Raw genomic sequence first — 14,964 nt, forward strand, 5'->3', positions numbered from 1 at the left:
AAGGTGAACAGTGCTGATATTTTCATGAGCATCACAAACTGCTACATTTTTGTTATCAGAATGTTATCTGTTCAGTCCATTAACATATGGGAAGCCCAGGAGAACCAGATGAATATTTTATTTTATCTGGTACACGCAGGCAGGCTGCCTGACTCAGCCTGCTCAGCTGGAGAAAGGCCCAAAAATGCAGAACTCTGTGGAAACCTCCTGAAACATGGCAGACATTTCTCAGCGTATGCATCAGTGAGCAGCTCTGATAGGAAGTCATCCTGATCTTTGAATGTCATCTCCAGGTCCCCTTAATGCAGCCATGCTCTGTCTAATCAAAGGAGCTTTTACATCTGAATGTTGTTCAGGCAAAACAGGAAGGATCATGGTTGTGCGTCACCTCTGAGCATTTAAAGGTGAGCACATCACATCCAGGGAGGAAAACTAAGAGAGCAAAGGCCATGAATTCTAACAGTAGTTGTCTGATGACAATAGTTTAAAAATTGTCCATTTATTGTAATACTCTCTTTGGATTTCTGGAAAATATTATTGGGGTCAGTGACCACAATAAATATGCTTCAACTGTCATTGAGAATGACCAAACTGAACACCAGATAAGTGGCTCACAGAAGAGCTGGATTAGCTCCAGCTCTAACAAAATGTCAGCAGTTATGCAAAACAGCAAAGCAAACAACAGAAAAAGTGTCTCCGTGTCAGCCAGGATGCAAGCCTCTGCAGCTGTGTCAGCCTAATTGGACAAATGTTGTCAGAGACCTCAGTCATTAAAAGAAAAATTAAATGTTTGTTGGTGCTGAAGAAAAATCTTTGTTTTGTGTATGACCTATGAAACTTAATTCCTTAATAAAACAGTCCAAAAGTCCAAACAGGACTAAGAAACAGAGATTATAAACACCCAGAGGGCTTATTGCAAAATGAGAAATGGATAAGTAAAAGGCACATGTGAAATTAAACTAGTAACACTGATGAGATCAGAGGGGAAAAAAGCAGGAAGTAAAACAAAAACAAGATACGTGAGGAAACTAACTTTCAGAGTAAAACAGGTAGTAACCTTGTAACAGCGTTTGCCAGAAGTGTGAGATGAAGACCTAATGCCAAACATGAAGACAGAGATGGGGGAACACAGAAGACGTGGGAGGAAAGCACTAAAAACTCAGTAGACATGACAGGGTGCAAAATTGAACCAAAAACAAGAGCTTGCCGGCTCAGAGATCCCCCTTTGGGATTTTGGATGTTTTGCAGTATCGATCACCTGAGGGAAGGTGTGAGTGGGGGTTGAAGCGCCTGGGAAGGGATACCAAGAGTATAATGTAGGTAGCTGATGGCTCCTGTCATAATTCACCACCTCTGATCAGTGATGGCCAATCACAGTGAACACAGACAACCTCCTTGACTTTTTTCAAACTATCTGTGCTGTTGGTCCAGAATCTGAACATTTTTTTTCACCCTTTGGCTCATGTGATGACTCACATAACCAGTATTGGGTCAATGATCCTTGGGATCACCTCCACAAGGGACAAATTAGATGAATGAGGAACCTACGCAGGGATCACTTTTACAGTTTTTTTTCATCATCTGGCAACCACAACTCTCTGTTTAAAGGAAAAAAATCAGGGTGATCCACTGAGTAAATAGTGAAGTATTTCAGATCCTGGTAGATCTGCTGGCAGACGGGCTGCCATTGTCATCCCATGCTAAAAACACTCTTGACAGCATGTGACTGTGTGTGTCAGAGAGAGAGAGGTTTTAAAGTTTAGTGGAGATGAAAAAAGCAGGTTGAGCCTCCAGCTATAGATGACTCTAAATCCTGAAACACATTAAATACATTAATGTATAATGATAAAGTTCTCTGAGGTCTTTAATTAACTACCTGTGATCCTGAGCACAGTTCGAAAGGGGCAACAAAGTGGATGCTACATATTTCCAGTGACTCTAACCAGCTGATGTGTCCCCCACTTCACGTTCCCCTGGGAGTAAAAATTGTTAATATGGAACAGCAGTCCTACAGGAACTGCATGCTGTACATCGATCTGTGCTGCTAGAGTTTTGCTGGCCTGGAGCCTGACTCATTAAAGGAAAAACAAGAGTCAGTTTTACTCTCTCACTGCTGGTAAACGGTGAAAGTAGAGCTGTGAATGTAGCTCGAGAGAGTCGGTCTAACTGAAAAGTCAGAAAGCATTTCCCACACAGAAACAAGAAACGCAGTCTGTTATCTACTGTACCAAAACCCTTCCTCTTCTTCATTCAGCTGCTTCTTTTCAGGTGTCGCCACATCTGCACATCTCACCCTATCCCTAGCATCCTCCTCTGTCCCACCAATCATCTGCATGTTCTCCTAACTACATCCATGAATCTTCACCCTCTCCTCTTTGTCTTCAGCAAACAGTAGCAGTTTGCGGCGGCACCCTGATCAACCAACGATTGATTAGGGAATCACATTCTTCATGAGCCGCACATTTGACTTGGCAAAGATTCTGTCCCAGATCCTGTTTATCTGGGCTTGGGACCGAGACTAGGAGTACACTGGCTTGTGCAGGTTTTGGGCTTATCCAAGGAACTTCAGGGTTTACTCTGCTAAGTAGGTGGGGTTCACTTCTTACCAGACTATATCGCCATAGTACCTTTTGGAGCTGGTTAGGTTCCAGATTAGGGATCAACAGTCAATCCTCTGGAAAATAGCATCACCATTCCTGGAAGGTCTTTTGAGTTCTGGCTGCAGAATAGACGGGTCTAAAGTTTTTCAATAGTGTCTAAAGTCTGTGTTTCCCTGATGAGCACCTGTAATAAATATAAATTCTTACACACAAGTTTATTCCTCGATTTATTTTTCGTTCTCCTTTTGGCTGTTCGGGATGTTGGGCTGTACAATGCATACAGAAAAACAGATAAAGTAAGAAGATGCTGTTCAGTGCAGTGAAAGCATTTACATGATGAATATGATTGCTGAAATAAATCAGTGAGTTTACATGTACACAATCCACTAGGTGGTATACAATGCTTCGACCACAGTCTACAACTGCTTTCTTATCTCATCTGTTCTTTGCAGTTAAATTGATGCTGCCTTTGACACAAACCATTAGAAAATCCCTTTCACTGGATCTTGTTGTAAATATAAACAGAAGTTTGGTAAACCACTGGTGTAATGTTCGTGATTGGTTTTCTAAACAGGCCACTTTTTCTTTTTTTGTTTCTTTTTTGTCTGTTTCCAAAAGAACGGACAGTCTGACATCAGCGAGCACACCTTCAAATGTTTACACTAGTTATTTTACCCTGTGAAGCCATAGCACCATGTACACCATAATGGACTGGTGACATTTTTGTTTCAGAAATTTCTTGCATTTTGGTCAAAGCTCAGATAAATCTGGTCCCTGATGGTCTACACTTTACTCAAAGACACCACCTTTCCGTGCTTTGAAAAATATGGCTGCAGTGCTTCATATAATGCCGGTAAACTGAGCAGTCAGGTTACACATCACGTTACAGTGAACTCAGACTCTTGGAGGAGTGGTCACACAGTTTCTTTAGATCTCTGTGCAGCAGGTATGGTTCACATGTTCCATCCCAGTCCGATGTGTGTGGCCAGCAGGTAGCACATGCCGATCATGCATGTCATTATCATCATGGGGAATCCCAGCCTGTACAAATGAAAGAGAAGAGCAAGTTAGTTGCAATGATCAGCACTTCAGTCAGGATTAGTGGAATAAAAAGATTTACGGGCTGCAGTAACCTGCATGTGGTGGCCTGTCTCTGATCAGGGCATATACAGAAAGTCAGAAACAGCAATAAAGGAGGAGCAGGGGGACGGGTGGGTTGTCAAGTGGATTGCAGATGTGCCCTAGATTAGCCATTTGAATTAACAGGATGGTATGAACTGTCCTGAACTAGATCTATGCTTCACTTGTTTTCTTTTGTTGAGATAAATATAGTTAGCCACTCAAAAAAGTCTCAGAGCTCAACCTCCACCAATATCACCATTTTAAGAAAAGTAATTTGGAGTCTCATCAAATCCTCCCTCTGTCCACCAACTCTCGTGTAATTTGTCTCTTGCCTTGGAGAAGGAGCTGATTGGCAGTGTTTTTGTAGTTGTTGTCATCATCTTAAAATGTATTCATTGTTCCCATCAGTGTGTGTCTTCTATTATTTTGCTATTGTTGCATGATTCAATGGAAGCTGTTAGTTTAGCAGGAACATAAGCTCCAGTACACACAGAACAACAAGTCAAGAAATGGTGTTTACTACTTTTATTATTTTCTACTATAGCTCCAGCACCTTTCACATGTCTTACTGAAGAAAACAGCAATTTGCTTCAATAAGTGTAAAGCATCGTGTAATGTCACATGAAGTCATAGCTTCCATTTACATTTATCCTGGTTTATTCTCTCAAATTTCTCCTTTAAAAAAATATATTACCAAAAATGGCATTAAAAAATCCTGGCACTAAAGCTAGGTTTGAAAAAGTAATAAAAGACCTTTATCTTACAGGGATTTTTCTTCTCTTTATTATCATCTCTCTTTGTGAGAGACATATTTTGACCTTTGGCAGCCACAGACAGTCCAACTCCTCATATAGAGAAAACTAAATTATTGCAAAACCCAGTCTTATTGATGTGTGACACTTTGCTGAGCTCCACAGCTAACTCTGTCTTCACTCAGCCTGCAGCACAGGGAGGTCAGAGCTGCACAGCCGCTCAGAGCCGTTAAAAATTCAGCGTCTTGATCAAGGACACATCAGCCTGCAGGTGAAGGCTTGTCTTCCTGCACACTAAAGCTAGCAGATGCTCCGAGACATGCACATTGCGTACAACGGAACAATCTAAAAAGTCCTCGGCTGCATGCACACATCTCGTTAGTCCAAAGTTTTTGATTGAAACAGAAATGGCTTCACATGGTGACATTTTTAAAGGCCAGCCTTCTTCTGAATGTAATGACTGAAATGTAGTCCCCTGCATGAAGCATTGGTGGTGACTGCTGCCATGTATGTTTCTGCTTCTCATCCCTGAATTAGTCTCCTTAATTAAAATGTGTCCTTAGATGACTCCTGAACTGCAGATGGCTCGTGTTTGGATGTCTACCATGTCCTATATGGACACATGGCAGCTCCGAGGGCCAGAGATCTGTTCATCCTCACTCTGTGCCACGGATCACTTTGGAGGACAAAAACAGAAAATGCATGTATATTCAGCGTGCCAGCCATCAGTCTTCATCAAAGCAGAAAAGGACTAATTAAGACTAAAAAATAAGAGAACATATCATTAAAATATCATTAAGAGCAGATGTTGCTCTCACTCTGACAGACTGAAGAGAAAAAGTTTGGGCCAAATCAGCCTGGAAAAAAAACATAAACATGCAGCTGCTATATTATCTGTGTTAATCTTTATATTAGGATTAAAGACAAAATGATGACAGTTAATTCAAATGCAATTATTATGACGATAAACATTATATTTGGCTTACGTGTGGTTTTATGTGTAGCTTATAAAGCACACAGATGCTTATATGAAATGGCAAGGTTAACCGTGCAAGTCTGATTGTCAGAGAGACAAAAGGTTACCCGTCTCTTTGCTGTGTGTATTTTCAGTTAACCTGGACATGACCCCTTCTTAGAGGATCTCAAGGCTTGAGATGACCATTTGGGTTCAGAATGAGTATCTGATGATCACTGCAGCTGCCCACAACTTTGTTTTCTTTTTCATTTTCTTATGTTTAGCTGCCTTTACGGGTCACTACGGTAGTCGTATAGGGCCGTCTGCTGAAGGCCAAGGCTTTTAAAGTTCTCATCAGAGAACTATCTTTCTCTGATGATGCAACTCAGAGAGGTGACACTAAGGAGGACCTTAAGCAGCTCATCAACCAGTTTGCTCATGCCTGCAGTGAGTCTGGGCTGGCTATCAGCATCAAGAAAACCAACAAAATGACAGATTATTTTAGCTGTTTGGGTTCTGTCGTCGCCAGCAGCAGCCCATAGTATCATTTACTAGGCAAAAAGACAAACAAGAGAGTGCGGGTCATCAAAAGAATCGCCTAGAACCATTTCACCTTCACTGCCTACAACAAATAGTCGCTAACATAACTGTGCTTAAACAAGCAGGCTGTCAGAGCATGCCTCTCCTCCTCCTGTCAGTGTCGATCGGAGCCTATCTCGATCGACATGAACATCAGGTGACCAGATGTCCCCCAGCATCTCAGCAGGTCCTGTTTGCAGATGGGACCTGAACATCAGGGGCATCAACCCTAATGAATGGGAACGACCCAAATCATCACAGTTTGGCATCACAGTGCTGAAGGATTGAAGAGGGGCAAAACAAAAAAAGCTGCAACCAAGAGACAACAAGCTCGAGCCCTCGATCCACACTTCAGCTATGTTTGCAGCACTTGCAAGGATCACATTACTGAACCACTGTTGATTCATGTCATATGATACAGCCAAAAAAAACCTACATTACTTCTATGATAGCACGTAGGTATTTCCACCACACATCTGGTGTGTGTGTGTGTGTGTGTCAGTGCAATATAAATATTTGCCAGTTCATCTACTGATTGAAATGAGACAGCTGCCATCTATTTCCTGTTCTGTTCAAAAGTGTCTGGATGCATTTCTCTCTCCTGAATTATCTCTGGAAAAGCATACAACTCCAAGATGTTGTTTTTTTTTTATCCTAAAAGGGTACATTTTGTCAATTTAAGCATTTTTTTTTGTTTCTTTGTTTTATATGTCCTCTTATAAATACAATATGGGTTTATGAGATTTGTAAATCATTGTGTTCTGTTTTTATCTGTTTTATACAGTGTCTCTACTTTGTAGGAACTGGGTTTATATGTGTAAGTGCCTGTGTGAAAACTGCAGTCAGTGTACCATCTCTGCTGCTCAAACCAAATTATGAAGTTTCCTGTGAATATGCTTGCAGAAATGGCAAATACGTACTTGGACTGAAGAATATTAAGGCTTTATAGGCACTTCAGCACATTCATGATTTTAAGACATTCTGTTTCATTTTAATTGTAACAAAAAAAAAAAAACAGTTTCAAAGTTTCTCAACTGAGTCATAATGGTCATTGTCATTTTTGAGTGATTATCATTATTTACGCATCAGTAGCAAAAGTGAGGGGAACTGTGTAGAAAAGATGAAAATAATATAAGATTTACTAAAAAGATTTTAGCTAATATATATTAAGTTTAGAACTATTTTCTGATAATAAGTAAATGATCTACAGAAGAAAGCATCTTCTGTAGTACTGGTATCACATCTCTAAACTTTCAGTATGGTAAATGCCTTTTCTCTAGAAGGTGTAAGCATTTTGCAGTAGTAACATTCTTAGTTTCCTATCCAAACGTTCTTCATTTTCATGCACCTGAAAGGAACTGGTGTTCTTGTCTACCATCGCCAGACACTGCTACAGCACAGAAGTCATTCAAAATCCACCCTGCATGAGGGTCTGCTTTGTAAGCAGCATTCTTCAGAATGGCTGACTACAAAGGACGGTGTCACATCTTCCTCCTGTGGTGTTAACCCTTATAACCAACTCTGGACCAGGTTATGAGTTCAGTATAAGTTACTGTGGTGACCTAATCAGATGAAAAGCGCCACCTTCAAGACACTGAAAACTCTGACTTCAGGCTCAACATATTTCAATAACCTATTAGTCTGTTTCCCTATATGCCCCCCAGCTCTCCAGTGGTTGCTTCCAAGATTTAGATCACCATGTGGCGCTTTAAATCTTGGGGTTGAACTGCAGCTGCCAGAGTAGAGCCAGAGCCAAAGAAAAGAGTTCCTTTTCAGTGCTCCATAGAATGCCTTTCACCTTATTTTCCATATATTAATTAAGAGTTTCCTATGTCCAGTCCTTTCTCATCAGTTGTATGAGTGTAGAGGTTTAGGTTTTTGCACATGACAGTTTGCAATCAAGCCGTGGTAGATCTGCTGGATGAAATTCTGTCCTGATTAAACAAAGACAAAAGCAGCCGATGATCTGTGTTGAATTTGTTGATTAAAATGGAAGCTGTCACAGGTTTTATTAGGAAGCCACATACACAAAGCTTTTAGTGCAGCTGTCAATATGCACCCGACAGCTACTGGAAATAATATTGTGCAAAAAGATGCAAAGTGGGTAATGCTACCTATTTTGTGCACAAGTGAACATCCTCATATGTTGATGAACCACAGAGAAGGCATGGAATAGAACAGGTCTGTCAGTGCTCTAAAGCACCTCCAGACTGGACAGTAATGCAGCATTTAGCTGCACAGATGGAGGGCCACTTCAGCTTTGGTGTTTATATTGATTTGTAATGTGAGAATTCAGTTCTTTGACTACACTGCTCTGTTTCTGTTAATACCACATGCTTTTTCATTTAAACTACACTATAATCACATATTGCTTGTGGGAAAAAATGGGCCTGTCTGACTGTTATCACTGTCAGACAGCCTGAGGTCACCTCTGCATGAGTGAATCCCTTTCTACGGAGTAATACCCATTTCCCGATCACAGGCACAGCATGAGGGGACACGGGGCACATGAAAAAGACACCACAATATACCACAGAGAGGAGCAGGGTTCACCTTGTGTAAAAATCCCCATCAAACCTTGTGATCTCACACAATGACTTAATTGCATATGATGGGAGCTCTTTGAAAGTCCTGATGCAATCTCAAAGACTCTTTAGATAAACCAATGGGCCGCGCTTCTCTGACTGTGGAGGCTGTAGGACAGAGAGAGCAGCACTGCTCCCCTGTGATAATGGTTGACCTGTTCTATTCAACGAGCACAAAAAGCACACTCGTGCAGTGTTTAAGTTGTGAAGCGGTACACAAAAAAACCTCCAAAAATATGTATGAGCGTGATTGCAGTGTTTATTAGAAATAAAGCTAAAACACCTGCCTCTGTAGTGCAGAGGCTTATTGTTTTCTGTATAGATTTCCTGCAGATGACTGTACATGTGCAACATGTGGTCAAAAAAAAAAAAAGACACTCTGAAGCACCTTACATTGTCTAATGTCATTTGTTTTTGTGTCTCAAAACTGTAGCAATTTGCTACATTGATAGGCATTTACAAGTACATTGTGCAGTGGGTCTATTCTAGAGTGTAATGCATTACAAGCACCCGTGGCAGTCTCTATTCAACCGACCTGGACTATACACAACATACAGAGCTGTTACTTTAGTGATGCACCTTAGGTTAATGGTTTGTGGAGAGGTGGATGATAAGGGCCTTGAGGCACGAAGGAAGCAACAGGGACCATGCTAACTGCTGAGCTATTCGAGGCCACTCATTTTCCTTTGTGATGGCTTATCAAAAAGGCATTTGTGCCCCCGTGGGCTCATCTGGCCCCTGAATTCATCCTCCTGATACAGCACTAGTCAATCCCAGCTGCCCGGAGTTGCAGACCAGACTTCGCTCCCCCTTGCCTGTCTCTCTGAACACCAGTGACCCTTGCCACAGACAGCCAATTACAGACAGTGCTTCAGCCAAGAGCAATGCTCCTGTCCAATAACTGTAAACACAGCTACAGCAGGAGAGAAGTAGAGCTGACGGGTTGCAACTGTTTCCCTCCATTTCAATGAAATCCTTTGCAGACAGACATCCCAGAGTCTTTTTTGTGCACTAAGAAATTTGTCAACGAGCTTTAACCAACTCTGACACATTTTCCACCAATTACTTCACTGGCTTTAGCGGCATGTCAGAGCCGATTGAGCAGGTAACGAAGGCTGAAAAAGTAGTGGTGGAATTTTCTTAATGCCAAAGGTCACCTGCAGTTGTTCTTTTTCTTCTCAGCCACAGTCTCATTAGCTGTAAATAGGAATATCAATGAAGCAACCTGCTACAGATCAGATTATAATATTAAAATGTAGTAGTAACATAGTAACATATCCTGTAGCTTAGGTATGTGGGAAGTACAATACTTCTGCAAGTCTTTAGAATAAATTGCAACTCACTGAAAACAACAAATTGAGCATAGCGTTAGTTGAGTTAGGCCACAAAGTCACAATCCTGACTGATCAGCTGATGGCTGAGCTGATTAGGGTGTGCCTTTCAGAGTGATGCTGTGTACAGTGTGGACTTGAGGACCCAAAATGCTGAACACAGGAGGATTCCAACAGAAAGCTGATAGCAAAATCCACAAAGTGACAAAAAGTCCAAATACAAGAGAAAAAAGACAGTATAGACAGCAAGGCAAATACAAGGAGCCAGAGAATTTAAGCAAAAGGTGAACAGGACAGCACGGAAGAAAACACACACACACACACACACACACACACACACACACACACACACACACACACACACACACACACACACACACACACGAATATAACAGTACAAAGAGGAAGTCTATTTATAGCCCTTGGTCTATAAACAGACCCAAGGCTGATTGATTGGAACGAAAGAAAATGGGTGAAAGGCTTACAACCAGGTGAAGACACACAGGATAATCAATCAAGGGGAAGCAAAACCAACACAGGGAATTGAAGAAAACTTTCACAGTAAAACAAGAGACCAGTACATGAAAACTAACTGCTAACAAAATATCAGACCAGGGAACACATTAACCCTTTCATGCATGAATTATGACAACCCTCAGTCAGGATTTTTTTTATTCATTTATTTTATTCATCTTTAGGCATGAAAAGATGACTAAAATACTTCAGAAAAAATCCTGATTGAGGTTGTCATAATTCATGCATGACAGGGTTAAAAAACAATAATTACAATGACACACGTCATGCATCTATAGTAACATTAAACGACCAGTGGGTGCCAGGGTATGGAGTGACACATCAGTGTCCTATGTAGTGGTTTATGTGCAAGTATACCATCAACACTGACACAAATACAAGAAAACAGCCTTTGAATAGCTGTCCACTGTAGTGACCACTATGCATGAAAGGGTTAAGACAGAGGAAGATACTGGGAAACATCTGGGAACTAAAAGCTAGAACATTTGGGTTGGTCCCTGTGGACTGATCCCTGACTCCTCCAGTCCACATGCTGAAGTATCCTTTGGGCATTTAATGGTGTGTGAATGTGTGTGTGAATACTAGAAAGTACTGAGTAGAAGCCGTTAATAAGTGCCAATCCATTTAGCATGTTCCTTAAAATCAAGCCAGGATTACACAACTTAAACAGCTAGATTAACCATTAAAGATACTTTGGCCTGGCTGCAGCATCTGCAAACCTCTTAGCAACCCATCTCTTCCTCAGCTCCTGCTTTTTATATCACATAATTTTAACACACTGTTATATGACGAAGCCCACTCTGTTCTGTCTGGGGGTGCTCGGTCCTGCTCTCCTCGTCTCCAGATTTGCACATGGAAGGACTGGGAACGGGAACGCCAATGTTCTTTAGACTACAAACTGAAATGTCATCTTCACGGTGGTGCTTCAGAAAATGTTAGGTGATAAGTATAGATAGAATATCAGTATAAATGTTGTCTGTGATTGATCTGATGAAAGAAATGACAAGTGCAAGTCATTCAGATGAAAGGACTGAATAGCAAAGATGGAGCGCTGTCACTCCATCCAGTGAAAACACTTTCAGATCTTTGATGACAATAATCTACAGCCAGCCACAGACACCGCGTTCAGTCAAAAGTGTCACAAGTTTAATGTCTCTGTTCAAATCTGTTACACAAATCCCAAAAGAAATCCTCTGACTTTGTCTCTTTTCATCCCATACACGCAATAAATTTTCGCTGATCCCCAAATAAAACGGCGATGCAGTTTCAAAGCAATTGCATATCAAGCCTAATCAGACTCATATTCATGCTTTTTTCAACATAACTGACCCCTTCGGCTTCTCCAACAAGCAAACCATAAAGTATGTCTGGCTGCTGTGTCACCAGGGTGCAAATTATCAGTGAGCAGGTGGCAACCTGATAGGAAGCCTGCTGACCATCCAGCCTGCGATATAACCACATTTTCTGCCATTCATTCGACTTGCAACCACCCTAGAGTTCTGAAATCAGGCTCCCTCGTTGGACAGTTTCACTCAGTATCAGTTCAATCAGTCACACATATGCTACACTGTTTATGCCTCTTTCATGGTTCAGCGTGACTGGGGGACTTCTATTTCTGTCGTCATGACAGAATATTACTGCAGGTTGACTTCCTCCACACTCGCTGTAGTAAACATTTCTCTACAGGGTCACTGAAGAGGACACAGACTCAAATCACTGCTTGCACTACATAACAAACCCGTGCGTGTCGTGTTGTTTCCTGGAGTCTGCTCACAGAACACTGCACCTGCTGCACAAAGACAAACTAAACGTGTTCTGTCATATGACACTCAGTGCGACACGTTTGGTTTTTCTCTAAATGTTCTCAGGCTATGCATACACATTGTTGGCCATTTCTAATGCAACATACGATGGACATAAATGTGTAAGTAGCCCCTCAGGCTGAATAGCCTATCGTATTTCAGCACCACAAACCAAGAACAGAGGAACTTTTCTTAAACTTGCTGTTTATGACCTCATTGTGTATGGGACTGCTTTGTGCTGTTAATGGCGCCTTTGCTTACTTGAAGAACTCCATGAAGGAAAAGCCATATCCGTGTTGCTCAGCGATGCCTGCACACACAACGTTGGCTGATGCTCCTATCAATGTGCCATTTCCTAAACAGAAAAGAGAAAAAAGTCAGAAAACTTTTAAACTGCTTGTTATTACTTCCCAGCAAACAGATAATGCTACAAAGCTGGACGCTCATATTATACATGGCTAATGTTGCAAATAAACAGGTCAGTGTCTCTGAAACGCTGCACTGTTTCACATCCTGTTTCAAAAACATTTTGTTTTCTATTCTTGGATCTGATTGGCATTAAATGGAGGGTCTCTCTTTGTACGGTTTCAGAAAAAGCTCTGCTCTGAACACAGCACGCCCACCCACCTGCTCAGTCTGACTCAGAAATACTTCCATCAGTTTGCTTAAAAAATTTTTTGGAGGTTGACCAGAAAAAAAAACTTGAAATACTATGCATTTCCTGAAGAAGTAGAGCCGTGGATATTAGTTTTCTTTTCTCAGAAAAAAAACACAAAACAGCTAAAGACCAGAAAGTCAGCTTCTGCAATCAGAGCCCACTATGAAGGTGGATCTTTAGCTGGCTAATGTTAGAAGATGATGATTTTTCATCTGTAAAGGGAAATGAAGACGAGTTAGAAAAGCACATTTCAGTGATTGGTTACTTACACATCTCTGAAATGTTTGTCTTGTATTGACACTTGGAACAAATCTCTACTGTAACTACTGTTTCAGAATGGGAAATTATGTTTCTCAGTTGGTTTCCTCTACCGCTGCAAGAGGAAGACACACTGCACAGAACCATCACGTTCTGTATGCAGAAACTCATTAGAAGTAAGAGGAAAGTGTGCTTTTAAGGAAGAGAGGCCATAAAAAGACAGGATGCTTGTTTCAGGAAGAGAGTGGAGCGAGTGGCTGCATCAACGTTTAGTAGAAGATGAGTAATGACTCGCGTTCAACTCGTGCAATGCTGCTCTAGAAGAACCCAATAATAAAAATATAGAACTGAGCAAAACATAAGTTAACGTAAAATATTTTAACATTATGAGCATGAGTACTTTACAGTCTTATAATACTGTTGATCACTTTTCAGCGTTGTCTTGGTAATTTCTTACTTAATCTCATAATGCATTACTTTAACAGTCAGCACGCATACCCATCCTGCAGTTCAATACTGCCCACATCTCAAAAGGTGTCAGTGTGAGGATGGAGTTTGGCAGGGGCAACATCACACTGCCAGTCGATAAAGACCTGTCACAGTGCAGTTGATTAAACTGAAACACTATGACAGCTCTCTCTCTCTATTTGTGTCCTTCCCATCGGAGCAGAGCCACAGTCGGATGAAGGGCTGGCCACTGGGGCGCAGAATGAGCCTGAGTGAGGCGATCTCTGAGAGCCCTGAGGCTGCTCCCACAAAGAGCGCAGCCTGACCTCCCCGGGGAGTGACACAGCTGTACAAAGTGTGGCTGTCACCTGGAGCATATGTTGTCTTCTTCTGGCAGCCGTCATCAATAAAGATCCACACCTTTCAAACAGGGATAAACTATAAAGTCCCTGATGTCTGTGAGGGAGTCTGGAAGGCTGTTGTGTATTTTTCCCAAAACTGACATGCAATGCATTATTTTTATAATACAGCATATGAGGCCCAAGAAGCAATACTTACCACCCAGACAGGCTCCCATAGCCAAAGCAAAGATGAGCGGTTTAACTGGCAGGTTCACATCTGCATCCTGACTCAGGTTGATGAGAACAGGAATCTGCAGAGACAGATTTAAAATCATGAAAACAGCTCTTTCTTGAAAATTTACATACGCTGTTTTTAATATGGCGAAATGTTATTTTTGGGGGGGTTTTTAACTATAAGAAGGATGTGTGTGTGTACATGTTTAGACACCTTTGTGAGGACAGAAAATTGGGATGTCACTATACTTGTGGGGACCAAGAGTCACCATGTCCCTGTCCCCATGAGTTTTAAGGCATTTTTGAGGCTCAAAATGTGGTTTTAGTGTCAGAGTTACAATTAGGTTATGTTTAGGCTAAGGGTTAGGCATTCATTTTTGATGGTTAGGGTAAGCGGCTAGGGAAAGCATTATGTCAATTAGACGTCCTCACTAAGATATGAAAATGAGTGAGTGTGTGTGTGTGTGTGTGTGTGTGTGGTGGAGTTATGACGCAAGTGCTATACAATAACATGTTTATGGACTCCAGGATGAATAAAGCCTGACTGTTCTCCTTTCGGAAAATTATTATCATTTCTCTGAATTCTTTCTAATACCCAACAGGGGGCGACTTCTCCAGTGTGAAAATACATGTATATGAGAGTGTACAAAAGTATGAGAAAACCAACCTACGCCTGAGTTGAGTTAAGGCCTCCATATACCTCTAGTATTTCCTGATAGAATCTTATTTGCTGGTCTTATTCATTATTGTTCATATTTTGAAATAT

General features: G+C 41.3%; 1 protein-coding gene across 1 annotated transcript in view; it reads right to left on the reverse strand.

The window, feature by feature from the left end:
• Window positions 1–2,824: 2,824 nt before the first annotated feature.
• The window catches only part of oca2 (oculocutaneous albinism II), a 57,603-nt gene continuing 45,463 nt past the window's right edge, over window positions 2,825–14,964 (reverse strand). Inside the window, exons 22-24 of the mRNA XM_063467360.1 lie at window positions 14,182–14,275; window positions 12,522–12,615; window positions 2,825–3,641 (exon numbers count right to left, since the gene is read on the reverse strand). Of these exons, the coding sequence (XP_063323430.1) occupies window positions 3,554–3,641; window positions 12,522–12,615; window positions 14,182–14,275 (276 nt within the window). The 3' untranslated portion in view covers window positions 2,825–3,553. The remainder of the gene's footprint in view (window positions 3,642–12,521; window positions 12,616–14,181; window positions 14,276–14,964) is intronic.

The sequence above is a fragment of the Pelmatolapia mariae genome, linkage group LG23, assembly GCF_036321145.2.
Source record: "Pelmatolapia mariae isolate MD_Pm_ZW linkage group LG23, Pm_UMD_F_2, whole genome shotgun sequence".
NCBI lineage: Eukaryota > Metazoa > Chordata > Actinopteri > Cichliformes > Cichlidae > Pelmatolapia > Pelmatolapia mariae.